At 41.1% G+C, this 19,082-nt stretch overlaps 2 protein-coding genes across 2 annotated transcripts in view; one reads left to right on the top strand and one right to left on the bottom strand.

The window, feature by feature from the left end:
- The first annotated feature begins 159 nt into the window (after positions 1 to 159).
- FANCM (FA complementation group M) overlaps positions 160 to 19,082 on the top strand; it is a 78,116-nt gene continuing 59,193 nt past the window's right edge. The window contains exons 1-4 of the mRNA XM_076345816.1: positions 160 to 602; positions 1,344 to 1,516; positions 3,271 to 3,348; positions 4,047 to 4,205. Of these exons, the coding sequence (XP_076201931.1) occupies positions 173 to 602; positions 1,344 to 1,516; positions 3,271 to 3,348; positions 4,047 to 4,205 (840 nt within the window). The 5' untranslated portion in view covers positions 160 to 172. The remainder of the gene's footprint in view (positions 603 to 1,343; positions 1,517 to 3,270; positions 3,349 to 4,046; positions 4,206 to 19,082) is intronic.
- LOC143163865 (heme-binding protein 2-like) lies at positions 8,457 to 18,876 on the bottom strand. The gene is made up of 5 exons (XM_076345815.1): positions 18,651 to 18,876; positions 13,496 to 13,587; positions 12,051 to 12,192; positions 10,454 to 10,637; positions 8,457 to 10,020 (listed from the first exon to the last, which is right to left on the bottom strand). The coding sequence occupies exons 1-5, from the start codon at positions 18,874 to 18,876 to the stop codon at positions 9,849 to 9,851; spliced, it is 816 nt and encodes a 271-aa protein (XP_076201930.1). The 3' UTR covers positions 8,457 to 9,848.

Here is a 19,082-nt window from a genome sequence, read left to right as displayed (position 1 = left end):
CCGCAGGGACGAGGGGGTGGGACGAGAGCCCGTCCCACCCCCTCGTCCCTGCGGCGGCTCCCGCGGGGTTTTCAAGCGGCGGCGCTGAGAGAAAATGGAGAGCAGTGCGCGTTGGCGCGCGTTACCTCAGAGCGGGCGGGAGCCGCGCGGCGCGGCGGCGCCCTGAAGGAAGATGAGCGGCGGGCGGCAGCGCACGTTACCTCAGGCCTGGCGGACGGCGGGCGGGAAGGCGGCGAGCGGGAAGGAGGAGGAGGCAGACGATGACCTGCTCTTGGCAGCGGCCGCGGCGGCGGCGGACCCGAGCCCGGTGGCGGGTTTCTGCGCGGCGGCGGGGTCCGTTTGGATCTACCCCACTAACTACCCGGTGCGCGGTTATCAGGTGCGCATGGCCCGCGCCGCCTTGCTGGGTAACACGCTGGTCTGCCTGCCCACCGGGCTGGGTAAGACCTTCGTGGCCGCCGTCGTCATGTACAACTTCTACCGCTGGTTCCCCTCCGGCAAGGTGCTCTTCCTCGCCCCGACCAAGCCGTTGGTGGCTCAGCAGATGGAGGCCTGCGCCCGCGTTATGGGGATCCCGTCCCGGCACATGGCCGAGATGACAGGTAGGGCGGCGGCGGGGACGGGGCCGGCTCTGCTCCAGGGCGCATCGTGCTCGGGGGTCTCCTCGGAGGAGCCGCAAACATCGAGGCTGCGTCTTTTTTTAGGACAAGAAGATTTTCCAGGGGTTAATTTTAGGTTTTGCAATAGTTTAAACCCCAGGTCACCAATATAAGGGTGATGAAGCACTGGACCGTGTTTTCTGGAGCTCTGGGGTGCAGCCCTGTGGTTCACAGAGCCTTGGGGTTTCTGCACAGAGGTGTAAATGTCTGCACAGAAAATATGCCCTGTATGAAACTTAAGCCAGAGAATAATGGCTTTTTTTCTTTTTTTTTTTTTTTAAAGTTTTTACAAACCCCATGAACTGCAGTTTATTGCTTACTGAAGTAATAGCCTTAATGACTGAATCCATAACCTGGTTTTAAGCGCAAACCTTTGTCAGAGATGGTGTGGATTAGGTATAGGGCTGCGGGAGGCTAGGGGGCATCTTGATCTTTCTAACCTTGTTTTCCGTGGTTCTGGATTTACTGGTTTGATGCAAAAAGTCTTCCTAGTCATTGCATTCATTTTTTTTTCTCCTGAAAATGGGAGTAGCATCAAGGTGCGTGCTATTTTAAAAGGCACTTGTTTCCCAAAGCCGACATGTGTCTGCCAGCCCCGTCAGCCTTCTGCTGTCACTCTCAGGTCATGGGTCATGGTCTGTTCTCAGCAGAACAGTTAGCTAATGTTATTTCTTTAATTTTCAGGGGGAACCCAAGCCCTCAGTCGGAGGGAACTGTGGACTACCAAGAGAGTCTTTTTCCTTACACCTCAAATAATGGTGAACGATCTTTCTCGTGGGACATGTCCTGCTGTAGAGATTAAATGTTTGGTTATTGATGAAGCCCACAAAGCCCTTGGAAATCACGCCTACTGTCAGGTAATGCTGGAGTCACCCCACTCTTGTCTCACGATTACCAAAAACCCCTGAAATTACTTACAGGATCTCCATAAAGTGTCACTGTCATCATTGCTGTAGGGAGATTGTCCTTTAGGTCCTTAGCTTTGTTTGAAAGAGGTCCTCTACATCGCCAGTGCCTTGTTTTTAAGTAAAACCTGCATTAAAACTTGGTAAGGTGAGATGGGACTTTTTTTAATGTCTGAATAAAATTTTAATTTTTGCTTCAAAATAGTTTTTTGATTGGGGCAATTTAAAAAAGTAAGTCACTATGCTGCTTCTTTCAGGTGTGTTTGTATTTGCAGGTGTACTCTGGTTGTGTTTGTGCTGTGTTGGAATAGCTCTTAAATGGGGGGAGGTATTTTTTTCAGAAAAAAATGTGGGCTTTTTTTGTAAAGTTCTATATCATAGTAAAATGAGTTCAAGATTTCTTTTTAAAATTGGATTTTGTCTTGATTAGCAAAGAGTGTGTTGCGTTATCTTGGCTTAATCTCCTCATAGCAGTATGTGACCTAAAAGACAGTTCCAGTTTTATATACTGGAGAAATTGACTGAATGTACATGGAGTTGTGTCTAGTTGCTTACTAGGCCTCTTTAGAGGAAAGCAGGTGTTTTTTAGTGCTTGTCTAACTTGGCATGCTGGAAAAGAGATGGTAGCTTGCCAAGTTAAAACTGCATGTTGGTTTGCCAGTGTTGCAGTTTTCTTCTATCATTTTTCAGAACTATAGCAACTTCATTTTCAAAGAATTTAAGCTTATAGGTTATTTTATTTCAAAATACTGTATAAAAATATTTTCTTAAAATATTTTACTGTTATGCAAATCACTCTGTAACATAGAGCCAAGACTTGTATTCATTAGCTTTTCAGTCGTCTTAGCTATAGCTGAGAAAAATCTCTTCCCTCACCCCTTGTCAGTCCCCATGGCTGTGAAATTGTCAGGCTTCGTTCTCTGTTTTAGCTATACCTTTGCATGATTTTCAGTAGAACTATCAGCACAAATTTAATTCCTCTTTATTCTCCATTCACTTATTCTCTGTAGCTTTTATGTTATGTTATATTATTTGTAATTTTTGTTGTTTTTTCCTCTCCGTGTGCAGCGCAAGGTGGTTGGTCAGAAGGCATGGTGTTCACTGATAGCACTGGCAGAGTTCGGCTCTGTGGGAAAATGAAGTAGGGAGCCAATTTGGTTGTTGCTTGGATGTTCAGCAACTATTGTACTTGTCTCAGTTTTGGTCTTAGGGAGGGCTGTAGAATGGGAACCTGGGAGGTCTAAAGAATATTCAGCCATTTTCCCAATTGCTAATGCAACATTTTTAAGTGAGACTCAACTGAATGCTGGTTGGCATGGTGGTTGTCATCTAATTTCTCTTCAGATTTCACGGGACTAATCATCTATGATTTACTTTTTTTAGAGTGGTTCTTCAAACTTACTTTTTGGCAGCTTGCTTGAGTAGTGTGCTGTTAATCTTTTTGTTAAACCAAGTGAAAAATCATTTCCTAATTTACCAATGTGGTTCTGCTGAATGGGACTGGGATAATATACTTAATCAGGATTAAGTGTTCTTGGATAAAATGGTTATAACTGAAGACTTCCTGGTTCCCATTTGAACTTAGATATACTCTTTTTAGAATATTTAGTTAAGCTTTTTCTACTTAGTGGATATTTTCATCAATATAGTTTGTACAAGCAAATAATCTCCTTTAAGGATATTAATGGAACCTTTCCTGTTCTTAGGTTGTAAGGGAACTAAGCAAATATACAAATCAATTTCGGATCTTAGCCCTAAGTGCCACACCAGGCAGTGATACAAAGGTGAGTCAAATCTACTTGCATGGTTGGAATAATAAAGTTTCAGTAGAAGCTATGTTTAATACCGTTTGATACAGTTTGAACACCATGCAGGATACTGAAGTCTATTTAGATTTCCACATAAAAACTGAATCTCTTTACAGTCCGTTAGTTGTTGAGGGTTTGTCTTTTTCATGGTATAGACTTTGTATTATTTATTTCCTGACCTTTCTAAAAGGAAGTAATACCTTTTGGTTTTTGAGAATACAAGCCTACTTGAACCAAAAAGAATATACTCTCAATGCAAAATGGCTTTCGTATTCTGTTCAGTGTAGTGTATTGGGTAAATGTAAGTAAGGCTTAGGCTTTCAGTCTATGGCAGATGGACAGCTAAATTCAGTTTAAGCTCCTAGCTCCGGGTTACTTCTCATCAAGTATTTCATGGTACATCTAAAGCCAAAGGGAGACTTCTGTCACTTCAGCCCTCGTGCAATTGCATGCTTTTTGCATTCGTGAACTTGCCATATTGACTCTTTGTATACTACTTGAGATCTTTAAGTGGAGAGTCTTTTGTTTTTCATTTATAGGTAGTAGGTACATTTACCTTACAATTATATTCAAGGCCTGTTAAAATATGGAACTAGTTACTTCCATGTGATATTGACTTGCATTGTTGGAGTGTTAACAAGCAAATATGGTCTTTTTTGTGGCTTCTCAAACAGGCTGTGCAGCAAGTTATTTCCAACTTACTCATTGCTCAGATAGAGCTATGTGCTGAAGATTCTCCAGAAATTCAGCCTTATTCTCATGAGCGACAAGTGGAAAAAATTGTTGTTTCACTTGGAGAGGAATTGGTAGAAATTCAGAATGCTTACATCCGGGTGAGTTGTTGCATTTCTTTATTGTTAAATGGACGGTGTCACTAAATGAATAATCTCCCTTCCTATTTTAACAGCTCTGTCTAGACTAGCAATAACTTATAAAGGTAACGCTTTCCTATGCAATTAACTTTGCCTTTGAGTACAAGGCAAAGAAAAAAACATGGTTTCAACTACAGCTGCTGCTGTTTCACTTTGCACCAATGATACCTGTTACCTTGCAATAACTTAAAAAGCTTTGGTGGAAAACTTACAATTGAATTAGTTTTCTCATCCTCTTTCAGGAGTCCTTGCAAAATTTACATGAGACCTAAACTGAAGGCTTCTGAATTTAGTGGTATTAAGGTGTTGAGAATGGTGATGCTTGTGTTGTTGAGGTTATTTCCAGACTTATGAAAACTGTATATTGATGAAAACATTTTCTCTGATTAAGAATGTTCTTTAGAGCTTTAAATCATCTCTAAGTGTACTTAGTTCTCCTTGGGGTTTTTTGTTTGGTTTTTTTTGTTTGTTTGTTTTTGTTTTTCTTTTAATTTTTCTCTTGAGCTTTTTTCTTTTCTTTCTTACCAGTAAGTAATGTCCAAATATAGGACAGACTAGCAGGGACCAGAACTGTTAGCCAGTCAATGATGGCTTAATGGTCTGTGTCTTCTCAGTAAGGTACTAGTAGACAAATGGTATTACATAAGGTACCGCTTTGAAAAGTTCAAAATCTATGTTACTTTTTTGGTAAGAGACATTAAAAAAAAAAATTAGGGTTAAGTTAGTATCAGACTGTTGTCCTTAGAGTATGTTTTTAGCTAAAGTTTAATGATTTTGGTGTAGCATATGTGAAGACCATTGGAAGGCAAACTTGTTTGTTCATTTTCTAGATTGAATTAGATCAGCTGTTTTCAAACCAGTAACCTGAGAGTGTATTTAAATGAGGAAGTTCCACTGATAAGCTAGCAAGAATTATAAAAATAGGTTTGCATCACTACAGGTGTCTGAATGCTCGTATTGAGTGCAGGGATTTAATCTAAGGTGTTTTACTTGAGATTTAAGCTGAAATAAGCACATAGGTTTGGCTAATCTGATGTAATTGAGGAGTATAGACAAACCTTGACTAAACTGTCACTGTGGCTTCACTGGTTTCTATTTCCTTTCTTTGATCTGGTATTTGCATTTGTATTGCTACTGCTTTACTTAGAAAACAGGACTTGTACCCACTGTAACAACACAGAGGGTGTGAAAGGATGGTGCCCCAGCCTTTTCCAGCATTCGTGGGCAAGCCAAGCCTTAGTCTTGGAGACCTCAGCACTTTCAAAAGTGGCTCCTGTACCTCAGTTTCTGCAGAGGTATTTCTGTAGTTGTGCAGTTTTCTGCAGCACAGTGATGGACCTCGGCCATGCCCTGAAGTTAAATTACACTGTTTACCGTGCTCCTGTGTTTTGGTTTCTGAGCAGTTTGAGATCAGGATAGATTTGTGAGTGTAGCCACAGAAGCAACAAGCACATGTTGCGTTATCCTTGTCACCTGCCAAAAGAATCAGTCGTGAAGTATGTTCTGAATGGCGTCAGGATTTAGGAGAGTTACTGGAGTTTACATACGTCACTCTTTGTTAAGAACTGCTTCTCTACAGTTTGATTCTGAAACCAGTCCTACCCCAGTCTGTGCTGCAGTAAGAATTGTGGGAGACTGTGCTGGATGCTTGACAAAAATGGGGTTGCAGATGGCTTCTGCAGTGAGGAGGAGGGAGTTTGCTAGCAGACCCACTGGCTGCAGCATGGAGACGCATAGCTCTAAATGTATGTGTTTATTTCAAAGAATGTATGTTTTTTGAAAGTTATTTAAGGTTTTTGGGTCTTAGAGCAACCATTTCAAATTTGGGGCTTAAATGACTTTTGTAAAATCACAATAGTAACGTGTGATTTCTGCTGTTTCCATTCAAAGGAAGGATAGCAAAAGGACTTGTAGGTCTGTTACAGAAATGAAAGCCAGGTGTACTCTGCACAATAAAATCATTATCTTTAATTTTGACAAACAGTAACAGTAAATAAGATGACATTTCAGTGAAAATGAAGGACAGTGTAAAACAGCACAACACAACAATGCTGGAAAAAATTATGTTTATATTTGTATACCTACAATAAGCAAGACCCTGAGTATCACAATAGCTGGAATAAACTTTTTAGGCACTAATGCTTGTTCGAAAAATACACAGTATGCAGGACAACATTTATCTGTTAAGGCTACATCATTTAATCTTTCAAAAATATGGGTGAATTCTGTTTTATTATTTCCTTTGAATAGTGGAAATCTAATAACTTCAAATTAAAAATGAAAATCCATTCATTAATGGCTTACAAAGTAGAGCCACAATTGGATAATAAAATAACCATTCCAATAACAGGAGTTAGGTAATCACACTTGACGTGATGTTTTCAAACCTTCTAAAATGTTATATTTCAATAATAGTAACATTTCCTTGGCATTCACTAGTGTAACTATAAAGTAAACTTTATTGTGTGTCAGTGAAAAAACGCAATTCTTTGTGCCCATGCTTGTGAGAGCCATTTACAGAAGTTGGTACAGTGTTCCATAGCCATAAAGTGTATCTTCAAACTTGAGATTAATTGGTTCTTTCTCAGCAGCAGAAGCCGTCTAACATAAGTCAAAATAAATACTATCTTGGAATTCACAGTTTTATATAAAACAACACTGAACACTTCGCTGCAGTTAGGATATCAGCACATTCAGATAAATACCTTATTTTTATGTTTCAGTAACAAGAATGTTTCTATAACACACCCACAAGTAGCTGAGTCACAGAAGTATTTAGGTGAAGGTTGCCTATGGAAAGAGACATAAGATACAGCAAATGCTTTTTGCAATAGCTGTTTAAAAAGTAAAGTATGTACAAACCGGTACTTTATGGTGAGAGGGTTTAACTACTTCCAATAGTTATTTGACGTTTGTTGTGCCAAAGCATTAAAATAACTTCTATAACTGGCAAGAGCAATCAAATTGCAGAAACTTCGTTAATTTGCCATAAAATCTTGTTAAAGGTGAAAATTGTTTTTATTTGCTCTTATAAAATTCTTGGGGGGGGGGGGTGAGGGCAAAACTAAACCTGTTATTTAATGCCTCCCTGGGCCCTCTACTCAACTCAGTTTTTAAAAACTTTTTATTGTTTTCCATTAATTTGTTAGCTTTCACTTTAATACTGGCTGGCATTTCCAACAATCTGAGGAAATGTTAAAATTAAATAAAAAGCAAAATTAAATAAAAATCAAACAGGAAACAATTCAACATATTGAAAAATAAGTCGGAATTTTTTTTCCCTGGCTGTGATCCTGTATCTTGAACAAATTGAGAGGAATAAAATACATGACAGGTATCTTCATCATCTTGTTCTGTTAAGTAATAAATACTTTGATGTGCATTTAAATTGGCACATCAGACAAAGCAGTTCCTAGTTGTGGCCACAACTGGCACAAGCATTTGTGCTGTCACCTGGCAAACCAGATTTGATAGCCTTCTGGTTGGAATAAGAAAGACCCCAAACGCACAGTATTTTTTGAGATTCTGCCGTGCCCCCCCACCCCATCAGTTTAACATCCAATCAGTCTGTGGCAATATAAATGTCTGTGCTGGACTAGTGCAGGATATCTGAACAGCTAGGGATATCAGACGTTCAGCAGAAGAAAGTGAGGATTGCTTTTTTGTTTTTTTTTTTTTTTTTCTCCCCACAAAGACTATCCGTTTGTTTGTGTTAAAACTAAGGTTTTTCTCTCTCTTCACCCCCCCCCCCCCCCCCTTCCTTTTTTCCCCGCCTTCTCCATGCTGTTTCCCCCAGTAATCTCTCTCTGGGCAGCAACCACCAGAGAGCACATCAGTCACGCTTAAGCACGGTCAGCCAGGGCCAGCTGGCACTTTCTGATCCTGCCGCTCAGCAAGAGGTTTTAGGGTAAGCGTAAAGTCAGTTTTATGCAGCAGAGCGCCCTGTGGAACCGGGAGGCTTAAAGTTCTTGAGACCTGTATGCATATTCAGTCAGAGGTACTACATAAATCCATTTTGTTTGCCAATTAACACTACTGTAAGCTAGCAGACACTGGCTCTGGCTGCCGTTTTGTGTGTTGTAACTGAAGAACACAAAAGCTCTATTTAAAGCCTAAATCCTATAATCAATAAATAACACTAGTGATATACTTTGTGAAATTTTGTATAAGAAGACATTTACTTCTATTAAGTATTAAGATTAAACTCTACCATCATATCTGTAAGGGGAGACATTTAAGAAGTGATTTTTGAGCACAAAACTGTTTGCCACCCTGATTCTAAAGTGCAGTAGGTGCTCTTTTACTGTAGTACGTAGCAAAGCATGAGTGCTGCTTGCAGACTTTCTGATGCATGTAGAACTATGTGAGCTTGTCTTTCAGTCACAGCGTGCTAGACTAGCAGTTGTCTACTTGAAGAATTACCATATGGATGAAGGGTAAAAGAAAGAATCTGCAACACAGAAAATTAGATACTAGGAAGAAAAATTCTCACAGTGAGGGAGGTCAAATACTGAAACAGGGCCCAGGGGGGTTACGGGCTCCTCATCCCTGGAGATGCTCAAAACCCAACTGTATGAGGTCCTGAGCAGCCTGCTCTGCTAGCAACGCTGGCCCTTCTTTCAGCAGAGGGATGGACCAGGTGACTGCCAGAGGTCACTTCTAGTTTAATTTTTTTCTGTGATTCTGTGAAATATTTGAGTCATTTCTAACATTAATAGTGTGGTACTGCCAGAAGAGTGTAAAAAGTACTGAACAAATTACTTCAGCTGCAGTGTTTTAACATTCAGCAAAGTTATAAGATGAAAGTGTTCAGAAAACTGAAGAGTTAAGAGTAACCACTTTCTATTTGGGAATGCCACATATAGTCATGGGATTGCTATGAGTGTGTGATTAAGGTAACCTGTAACTTCTGCTGTCAAGACTTTAATGAGCATTAGGACTGTTCTGCCTTCTTGGTCTCTTCTCAAGGTTAAAAGTACTTTGGTTGAATGCTTTTTGAGGTAAGCATTAAGAATCTCTGCTCCACAGATGATGACATTAAAAGCAGTCAGCATTGGCCTAGTCTTACTCCTTGGTTTAATCCCAGTGGTCTAAATCTGGTAGTTCTCTTCAGAAATGAAGACCTGAACATTATTTTTCTGAAGCATAGCCTGCATGTGTGAGGTGATTTTAATGTGTGTCCCACTGAAAGCCACAAACAGGGTCTTTGTGTAGCTGGTGCAGCTCTAGGTGCCCAGGGCAGGGGCTCCACGATCTCCCCTAGGACCGTCCCAAGCCACAAGCAGTCTAGAGATGCTAGTAAGTGGATGAGGGGAGAGGTCTCTGTCTCCCTTATCTCGTAAAAAAAAAAAAAAGTGAACTAACTTTTTAAGTGTTAAAAATCTCCATAAAAATTGTGTAAAAACTGTGGAAGTTGACATAGGAAACTGTTTCAGGTGTTACCTCTGATTATTAAGTTGGAGTGATTGCCTTGCTAAACTGGCTAAAAGCCACATTTCTAAAATCTTTGAGGGTTTGACATCTAGTCTCATGTGATTCACCTGTAAGTTTCTGCCAGTAAATCAGAACTGATTCTCGTGACTGACAAGCATCAGAAATGGGAGGCTATGGTCTTTGAAGGAACCATATCTCATTGTGTCGATTGGCAGCAGCTGGATTTGTATATCCTGCAATGATGAATGTATCCTGCAAACATAACTCGGGACTCTCCAGAATTTCCGCCAACAGGTTTATTTCTCTCATTATAGAGTCTTCATTGGTGATTCCTCTGAAGCTCCTGTAACAATCAACTTCATATCAAGTTCTTTTTACAAACCACAGTTTTTTCCAGAGCCTAGAAAAACCTCCTTCTAAATTATTTATTCATGTTTTGCAAATGATACTACCTGACTGTGATTGATCTCAAACACGTAACAGTTTTTTCTTAACATTTCCAGTGATACGTCAGATGCTTTGTTCCCAGCTACACAGAATAGTCTGTGTTTTGAGATGCTATTGTATCTCACATTTACAGATGTATCATTTTCCCAAGTAAGCTGGTAACCATTGTTTCCTGAATATCATAATGCAGGCAGCTTTTAACAGTTACTAAAAATCAAGTTTAACTGTTTGTTAGCTTTTAGAACTTGATTTAAAAGATGTAACATGCCCAAATTGAAAACTGCATCTTTTTACGGTTTTAACTAGAACAAAATTAAAATGTTTCTTACCTACTATAAACAATAGTAGAAGGCCATTCTTCAATGATTATGTCAGAGTCAAAAGGATGAGGTGGCTCGTCCTGCAGCATTTCAGGCAAGTAGTACGCTACTGTCACTGACTGTGTCATCTCCGATTGAGATTCATTTGTATGGACTATGGTCACAATGGGTATTGTTATCCCCAAGTACAGTCCTGAGGAGACAGACATGACTTTTTAGAAAATACAAAAGAAGGTCTACGTACTGTGCTTGACTTCTGAACTCATACTGAATAACATAAAGTGAGTACCACAGAGCAGAGTTTTGTTACTAAAAGGAGTTCAGTAGGATGTTTTAGAAAACGGGGTTGTATATTCCAAGTTGGAAGTAGCATTTTACTATGCCTTTATGCCTTGTAGTTTGTGTGTGTGTATATATAAAAAACCTACATGTGCAAATATGTGTGCCTGTGTGTCTAAAATGTAGTATTTGGTGAGCTCTCCTATCTTCATGTAGGGCAAGGAGTTTGACTTAACTCCTTTTGCCCTCTTAGGAGGGTTGTGTTTATCTTGTAAACTGCCCTTGTGTCACGTTTTAAATATTTGGGAACAAAGAATGTAGGCAACATAAGGGGGCTGCATTGTGAATTAATTTAGGATTTGCTGTTATCAAAAATGTTGCTGTGTTTTTGCAATGCTATAGGAAAAGGTTGACACTTTTGACTGTGCAGGTAGCAGTGATGACTAGGAACTTTGCTTCTGTACACAGTTTGAGAACAAAACTGCACTGTTCTGGAGCCAAAATTACTTTTAAACCATGTTAAAGTGTTAAAAGAATGGGGAGAGTGGGGAAAATACCTGATTAAGGAAACGCTTTCGTGCTCAATGTTTTTAGTTTCTTGGAAAGAAAATTAAGGGTTGACTTGAGTACAACTCATGTACTATTACAGAACAAAACACTGGGCACTGCAAAACTTTTTAATCAACTGGAGAATGAAAAAAATGAGAACTGATGGCTGGAAGCTGAAACCAGATTAAATTGGATTGGAAACTAGGTACACATTTTTCATGCAGGCACAAGCTATCAAGGACGTGGTGGGCCGTTATTTTAAAGTACTTGAGTTAAAACTGGATTATCTTTCTGGAAAATACGCTTCAACCACACAAATTTTTGGTGTCCATTCAGACACGCACAATTTAAGTATCATAAACTAAAATGAAGGAGGCAAAACGTTATGGTCTCTTTCGGCATTACACTCTGAATAGGTTCTTAGAATATGCGATTTCAGTACTGCTGTGAAAATGAAACCACTAAAATTCTGTAGCAAAAGCCTAGTTTATAGCTGACAGCCTACAAAAATAGCCAGTGTCAATTCCCAGGCAGTTGTAATGGTCACAATGTCCCTGGAAAGAGGGATGGCTTCCCGCAGGTGTTCTCTTCTAGCACGTATGCAGAAGGAGCAGCACTTTGGTTTAGACTCTGCTGGAAAGGCTGTATTGCAGGAAAATGTCCCTATAGACAGCGTGGTGTATTTGGGAAAAGCTAATAAAAGTACCTGACCAATTAGGAGGAGCTAGTGCATAAATACAATGTTTTAACTTTAATGTAGAATTGCGGTACCAATTACCTGAGGAATTCTGCTCACAAATGTACCTCATAAGCTTCATGAATCCAAGGCATATGCTCTGTTCATACTGTTTTTCCTTAATTTTTATACAAGCCCATTTGGCTTTTCCATACTGACGTTTTTCGTAAAGCAGATCTCCAAGCTGCAAACACAGTAAGATAATAATTTTGTACTTTATGTTAATCATCTAAAAAACCCGAGCAAACGAATAAAAGTCAAACAATATTTCAGTGCTTTACTTACAGCACCAAGAAATCAACTTCTGTAGGTGTATGACCAGGAGAACGGCCAGCATGAGGAATGATTTTAAGTTTCAGTGTCAGCTATACCTTAAGCTCATTCTGTTTAATACTTAGTTCACATGCACTTCATTTCAAGGTCCAAGCTGGTATATAATAAGTAGATATCCAAAACCAATGCAGTGTATGCATCTTACTTGAGTACAAGAATAGTTGCATCTTTATTTCAGCTGTCAGTGAAATGACCTTGAAAGGAACATGTGAATTTCAATCCTTCTTCATATAAAACAAGAAGGGATATGCTGCTGATCTTGGACCAAAATTTGTTTCAGCAGACTTCTAGGTAGTTCACCTTTAAAATAAGGAACTGTCATCTTTTGGACTTGCAGTATTAAACAGTTGCAATTAACACTGAATAACCTTATTTTTTATCTGCAGTTATTACAGTAGTACTGAGAAATGGCTTTCAAGCATTCATTTACAACATAAATAGTCAGGAGTCCCAAACTGTTTAGATGAAATACACTCAATCAAATTGTGACATTTTTAAATATAAATTATATAGATCTATTTAAAAGAAACGTGACAAGAATTCTTCATACGTGGTTAGTAAAGATTTTCTTGATTTGTCATGTATTTAAGGTAGAGACTTGTTTGCACATGTCCTGAGCTGTAAACAATTTGCTGGACATCAATTTCAATATTTCATTAGAGGATAAGATGGTTTTGATAAGATGGATTTGCAAATTGCTGCTTTGTTTGATAATGACCCATGATACAAAAGTACGTTTGGTTTTAAATTCAGCTATTAATCTCTTTCAAGTATTCTTTGCTAAGGTTTTATTAACATGTTTGTGTAAAGAAGCAAATGCATTGATTTAAATGAAGAAAATAGGCATTTTTATTTCAAATGTCAAAATGTGAGGGGTTTTTGTTAAATTCATTATAAAATGTCACAAAGACTGTAATTCCTGGGCATCTTCTGACATTCCTGCCAGTTTCTACCTTACAAAAAAGAAAAATTCACACATGTAAAAGTGGTGAGATGTTAAAAATGAAATGTAGTTATCCAGTTACAATGCTTTGCACTTATGATGTTAAAAATCCTAAATGGTTAAAATAACTTTGTAAAGAAACATATTTTTGGAAGCTAGGTATGAATACTGAAAACATGGTTAAAACCTCAACTGGGAAGGGAAACGGTACCTTTTCTTTGCGCTGGATCAGAGTAAATGGGATGGTCTGTCTCTCCTGGGGATTGTTATTTCTAGTCAGCTGCTGAATTGGCTCTGCCATGTCTGCAACAAAATACCACATTTCCAATTAGAAATAGGTCTGGGGACCTTGTTTTTGTAACAAGTTTAGTTTGCTCTTCAATATTAATAGGAGAGGTTAATTGTCTTCTGTCTCTGTCTCACTCCTCATAGATTGCAATTATACAAGCATCTGTGGAAAGCTTTTGGTGGTGCGCAGTTTTCTGGCTCTGTGCAGATGTTGCCAATTCTAGCAACTCTTCCATGTTGGATTAATGTGTATCCACATGAAGGAGGAAATTGAGTTGGCTGCTCTTGTTCACAGGTTCAAGGAAACAGTACTGTGGAAACTTTGTTATTTCCAAAAGATGTTTTATGTCTAATATTTTACTTTAGCGTTTGATATTACGCACATTTTGGTGCTACTCGTTAGTCAGGACATATGTCGGGTGTGAGGCCTATGTCGTCACTCAGAAGCCGCAGTGCCTGAGCTGCTGGTGCAGTGCAGGCAGGCTGGGATGTTAGCTGAGTGTCCTGGCTAGCTCGGCAGTTACTGCTACCCAGCTACCACACCGCTTTTCTCTGTGGTTCGCTGCTAGTTGCAATCTCTGGGAGTGTTATAACTGAAACTGATGGAGAGCGCCTTCCAGCTGTGATGCTGTGGTGATCCAGCTTCTGTATAGGTGAAGTGGAGTTCTGGGTCTTAAGTGAATGCACAATTATTATTATTTTTTTTTAATACAAGCCCTTCTAGTAAGACCTCACAGGAGGGGAAGATTTCAAAATAAAAGGCAAACAAATGTTTTCATTAAGACGTAGGAGAGAACAGCAACTCTTGTTTGTAGCTTCAGAAGGAGACTTCACAGAACAGAACACGCACTGGGCTGTATCGTCAAGACTGCAGCCAGCCAGTCAAGGGAGGTGACCGTTCTGTTCGGTGCTCGTGAAGCTGCATTTCACATGCTGTGCCTGGTTTGGGGTTTCGTGGTACAGCAATGGCACTGATGAACTCAAGATACTTCGGTGGAGGGCCACCCAGCTGGTTAGGGCAGGATGAAGCGCAGAAGGGGCTGGGAGATCTCGATGTGTTCAGGCTGGAAGGGAGAAAGTGAAGGCAGGGTGTGGAGTTGGATCAAAGTGCAGTTTCCACTACGTAGTGGAGGGATGTGGAGAAGACTGAGACTCTTTAGAGGTGCATGGTGATAGGGTGAGAGGCAGCAGGCAGAAATTGCCACATAGAAAATTCTGATTAGGTATTGAAAAAAAAAAAAAACCAACCCCTTAAAAAAAAAACCCCAAACAATCACAGTGTGAGTGATCAACCACTGGGACAGGGGCCCAGAGCTGTTATGGAGCCTCTGTCTTTGGAAAAATTTAAAAGTCAGCTGGATGAGGCCCTGAGCAACCTGAAAGTTAGCAACCTAACTTTGAAACTAGCCCTGCTTTTAACAAGGGGTTAGATTACAGTTCTCCAGGGGCTCCTTACATCCTAAATTATTACATAGTTGTGTACCAGTTAATTCTACATATTATACCTATTTAGTGTAAATAGATGTTTATACTTCCTTTAAAATAAAAGTGCTGAAGCTATAGATGAGGGAGGAGAAAAGTGTCCTGTTAAGTTAAATAAATATGAGGAAACTTAAAATTCCTCAATGTATACTTCACTGAAGAACTGTACCTTAAGAAGACGTGATTGTTTAACAAAGAAATAGGAACATAGATTTGTGTCAATTTAACATGATTTCTTTTTGTTGCGCAGTAGTTTCATAGGTATGTGCTGTCTGATCAGATACCAAGTGCATTGGATGAAAGGTTTTATTTCAGTTTGGAAGGGGCAGAAGACTGTTGACTTAGAGTGAATATTAACATTCTAGCAAAATTGAAACAAAACTTATATAAAGGTGGGAGTAGAGCAAAGCAAGCTTCATCGTATGTGTTTGTCAGGTTCCATTATACCTGGCAGAAAGAAATACAGTGGTTCAATGTTCTCAAATAGTCGTAGTTACCATAAAGCACTAGTAAAGATTAAATGGAACATACCAACTTTATTGGACTAATAGAGGCACCGTGTGTTTTGCATGCTTCTTACATTTGCCGCTGTCTGTTGTCTTGCCCTTTGGAACAAGAAGGGCTGAGTATGGTCTAACGTGTCATCACCTCTGGTCTGAGCTCTCACATTTTGGTGGCGGATTGTTATGTGAAGGAGCGTGTTAATGTTTGACCATTATTGAAGAACTCTAAGCACCTGTGTGCTCGCTTACCAATACTGAGATGGAACCGAAATGTGCTCTGGCTTTCTGAATGATTCTCACATTTTGTAAGACATTAAATGGTGAACTATCCTCTGTTTCTAGATGTAGTGACACTAGCCATCATCCAGTCTGTATTAATCGTTACACTTCCCAGCCAAGCTCAAATGGATAGAAGGAGCAAATATATTATACTTGCATATATAATACTAGCATATTCTAGTACTTCTGTTCTCCTACAGTTTTGTCATTTAAATGTGGTTGGATTAGGTGTATTTGCAACTATGGTTGCCTTGACATCAATTCTAGCTGCAGTTCATAAATAAATTCTGCTTAGAAGTTGATCCGTAACACAGGCTTGGAAGCTCTGGATATAAGGTTAGTCTTAGGAATGGAAAGCCTCTCTTCTAAAAGAGTTAGTCCCTTGCTTTTCAAAGTTGAAAGTAATATAGGCATTTGTGTACTTTGATAGAGGATTAGAAACTTAATTTTTATGTATAGTGTTTGGCAGAAATTCACATCCAAACTTTCATACTACCTCATGGCGTATATCAGACACGCATGAAAAGGACTAAAGTTTCAACTGAAATAGGAGCCCTTCTCTTGGGTGTTTTAAGTGCCTCAGTATCTTAAGTGGAAAAGGCAGGATGATGTGGGGAGAGAGTACCATCCATGTTTCAGAGAAGAGAAGAATTTGAGGAGAATTAACTTGGCCTAAGTCACTCAGTAAATCTGTAGCTGAGCTAGGAATCAAGCCTACATCTTCTGGCATCCAGTGCAGGGGTTTTAGCTTTAAGACTATTTGGAATGGTAAAGAACCTTTTAATAAAGGGGAGAAAGCTACACTTTAGTTAATTTTAAACATTTTTTTAAAAAGTCATTGGGAAACATTTAGAATATAAGTAATAACTGACATGTAAAATTGATCTCTTTGGAGGCTGAGAGAAAAACAAAAGTAGATTAGGCTTCAGCACTGCATTTTCCACACAATACTCAAGAATTAGGAAACATTTTAGGACTCTAGAAATGTTAACTCTATTTTTCAATTCCTTTATTGATAACTGTGTGGGGTTTTTTTCTTCCACATTAATGCATAGGGTAGGGATTACAACTAATTAAAGTCCTTTCAGGGGTTTTATTCTTCAGCTCATGAATCCATGCCTGTCAGGCATGATAGTATAACATTTGGATTATAAATATCTTAACCTGGACAATACTTAGGTTATACTGCCCAAAAGCAATTGAGTTGCTTGATATGTCTTCTGTCAGTCCAAACTTGAATACTGGTGTGACAAAATAAGGCAAGATGAGTTGCAGCAGCGTAGCGAGGTAAAGGCTTAGTTTAATTAAATTTCAAAATTGTGATTACAGTTGCTACTGTAGGTAGTTATTGTGAAAGAGGCAAATCTTTACAAAGGGATTTATACAGAAGCTGTCAGAGTTGATGCACTGGTCGCAGACACACACCCGTGGCTGCTGGAGTGCGTATTGGAACCGTGGGATGGCACTGTCGGCACAGGGCATCCAAAAACCCCTCCCAAACAGGCCGTGAGAACAAGGCAAGCCAGAGAACGCTGTTCAGACTGACCTTACCCTTCTTTTAGTACCTGACAGGGTGCTGATTTTCATTGTCAAAATGTTAGAAAGATAAGGTTAGACTTCTAGGCATTACTTGAAAAGGAGGTTGTACCCTCTTTGCTGTGTTGGAATACAGAAAAAGTTTTTAAATAAGTCACTTCATTTTGGTAGTGTCTAGTGGTGTCTTGTTCAAGGTTTTGCCGCTTTTCCGTCCTTTTAGAAGGTGATTTATCTGAACAGTAGAGATGCTAAAGATCCCTCTCTACTTCTCTACGCAGGACAGTGCAGATGCGTTAAAGCTGCTGCATGAGCTAAGCCTGCAGTTGCTCTCTGCTGCTTGTTATGAGTTATCTGACTTGTTACAGTCTTTCAGATTCTTTGGTCTTTCTTAAAATTGAAAATAAACAATTTCTTCATAAGATAAGCCTGGGAGGCTTACTGTCAAAAAGCAAAGTTGATCCTTTTACTTGTTTACTCTGTGCCATCTTTCAATTCAACCATCTTTCTTTAAGGAACTAACCTCTCGGATAGCTACAGTGAGGAGAGATTCTTAAGGCAAATGCTTTTGCAGGTAGTCAAATTTAATTTTTAGTTAAGACTGAAAACTCGCATCAGTCCTTTTTAGTATAAATAGGTCAATCCACTACTACTACAGCCTCTTCTCTAAGTTAGAAAAATCTTTTGAATCGCCCTGTGGAAAGCTTTAGCTCAGACTTTCTGTGCCTCAGGAGCGTATGGAGCTACGGTGGGCATTTATCGCAGTACCCTTTGCTGTATCACCACACCACACACACTTTGCTGGCCCCTTCTCCAGAGGCAGCCTTGCTGCTGGCGTGCCCGGAGGGCGGCTGGGGAGGTGAAGGGGGGCAGGTGGGGCCCCTGCTCCTCCCGGCCCTGCACCGCACCCTCTCTAGGGAGACAGCTGGGCCCCAGCCCCGAGGACGGGCTCCCTCTGGGGAAGGGAGAGGCTTGCAGATGTCAGAGCCTCGCCGTGGCACCGCAGGGCCCTGCCAGCGCCGCTCCGGTCCCCCCGTGAAGCGCGGGCAGGGGCTCCCGCTGGGGGACTCGTCACCAGCACCGGTAAAGCGCAGGGAGCTGCCGCGAGGGACAGCCTGCAACTGAAGGGCAGAAACAGCCGGGAAGGTTACGGTACCGGCCGGTAAGCTCAGAAATACCGCCTCCCTAATCCCCCTAAAGCCCAGCGAGCTGCTGTGGGCGTAAGCGGCTTAGCCCGGCCTGAGCGCTGCCCGCTTGCGGCCCGCCCCGGCCGGCTCTTACCCCGGGGCACGTCCACCTGGTGCCCCCTGCCCACGCTCTGCCAGTAGTTCAGCAGCCGCTCCTGCTCCTCGTCCTCCATACGCTCGGCCTCCTCCTCCAGGCTGCTGCCGTTGCTGTGGTACGCCGAGTCAGGGCTCTCCTCCGCCATCCCGTCCAGGTCCTCCAGCGTGACCATCGCCGGGGCGCTCGGCTCCGCGCCGCCCATGCGGCACCCGCCCGTCTCCATCGCGCCGGGCCGGGGAGCGGGCTGAGCGCGCTGCCGCCGCCGCGCCGCTTTATGAAGGGCTCGCCCTGCCCAGGGATTTGAGGGCGGGGGGGCGAGCGCCGGCACAGGCAGGGGCGGCCCCCGCCTCTGCCCGCCGGGCGGGAGGGGGGTGCGCCGGCTCCCGCACTGCGCTCCCGTGCGGCGGCCGGGGGTAAGGCTGGTGGAGC

Source organism: Aptenodytes patagonicus, chromosome 7 (assembly GCF_965638725.1).
Source record: "Aptenodytes patagonicus chromosome 7, bAptPat1.pri.cur, whole genome shotgun sequence".
NCBI classification, from domain to species: Eukaryota; Metazoa; Chordata; class Aves; order Sphenisciformes; family Spheniscidae; genus Aptenodytes; species Aptenodytes patagonicus.
The sequence above is the reverse complement of the archived record's forward strand: the minus strand, read 5'-3'. Positions and strand labels throughout refer to the sequence as shown.

What these genes read in the sequence shown, in the direction of transcription:
- LOC143163865 (XM_076345815.1), bottom strand. Translation starts at nt 18,876, where the DNA reads ATGGAGACGGGCGGGTGCCGCATGGGCGGCGCGGAGCCGAGCGCCCCG. An exon ending in TGATCCAGCGCAAAGAAAAG is followed by an intron (nt 12,193 to 13,495) that starts GTACCGTTTCCC and finishes CTGTGTTTGCAG; the next exon opens with CTTGGAGATCTGCTTTACGA. An exon ending in TCTACTATTGTTTATAGTAG is followed by an intron (nt 10,021 to 10,453) that starts GTAAGAAACATT and finishes TGATTGTTACAG; the next exon opens with GAGCTTCAGAGGAATCACCA.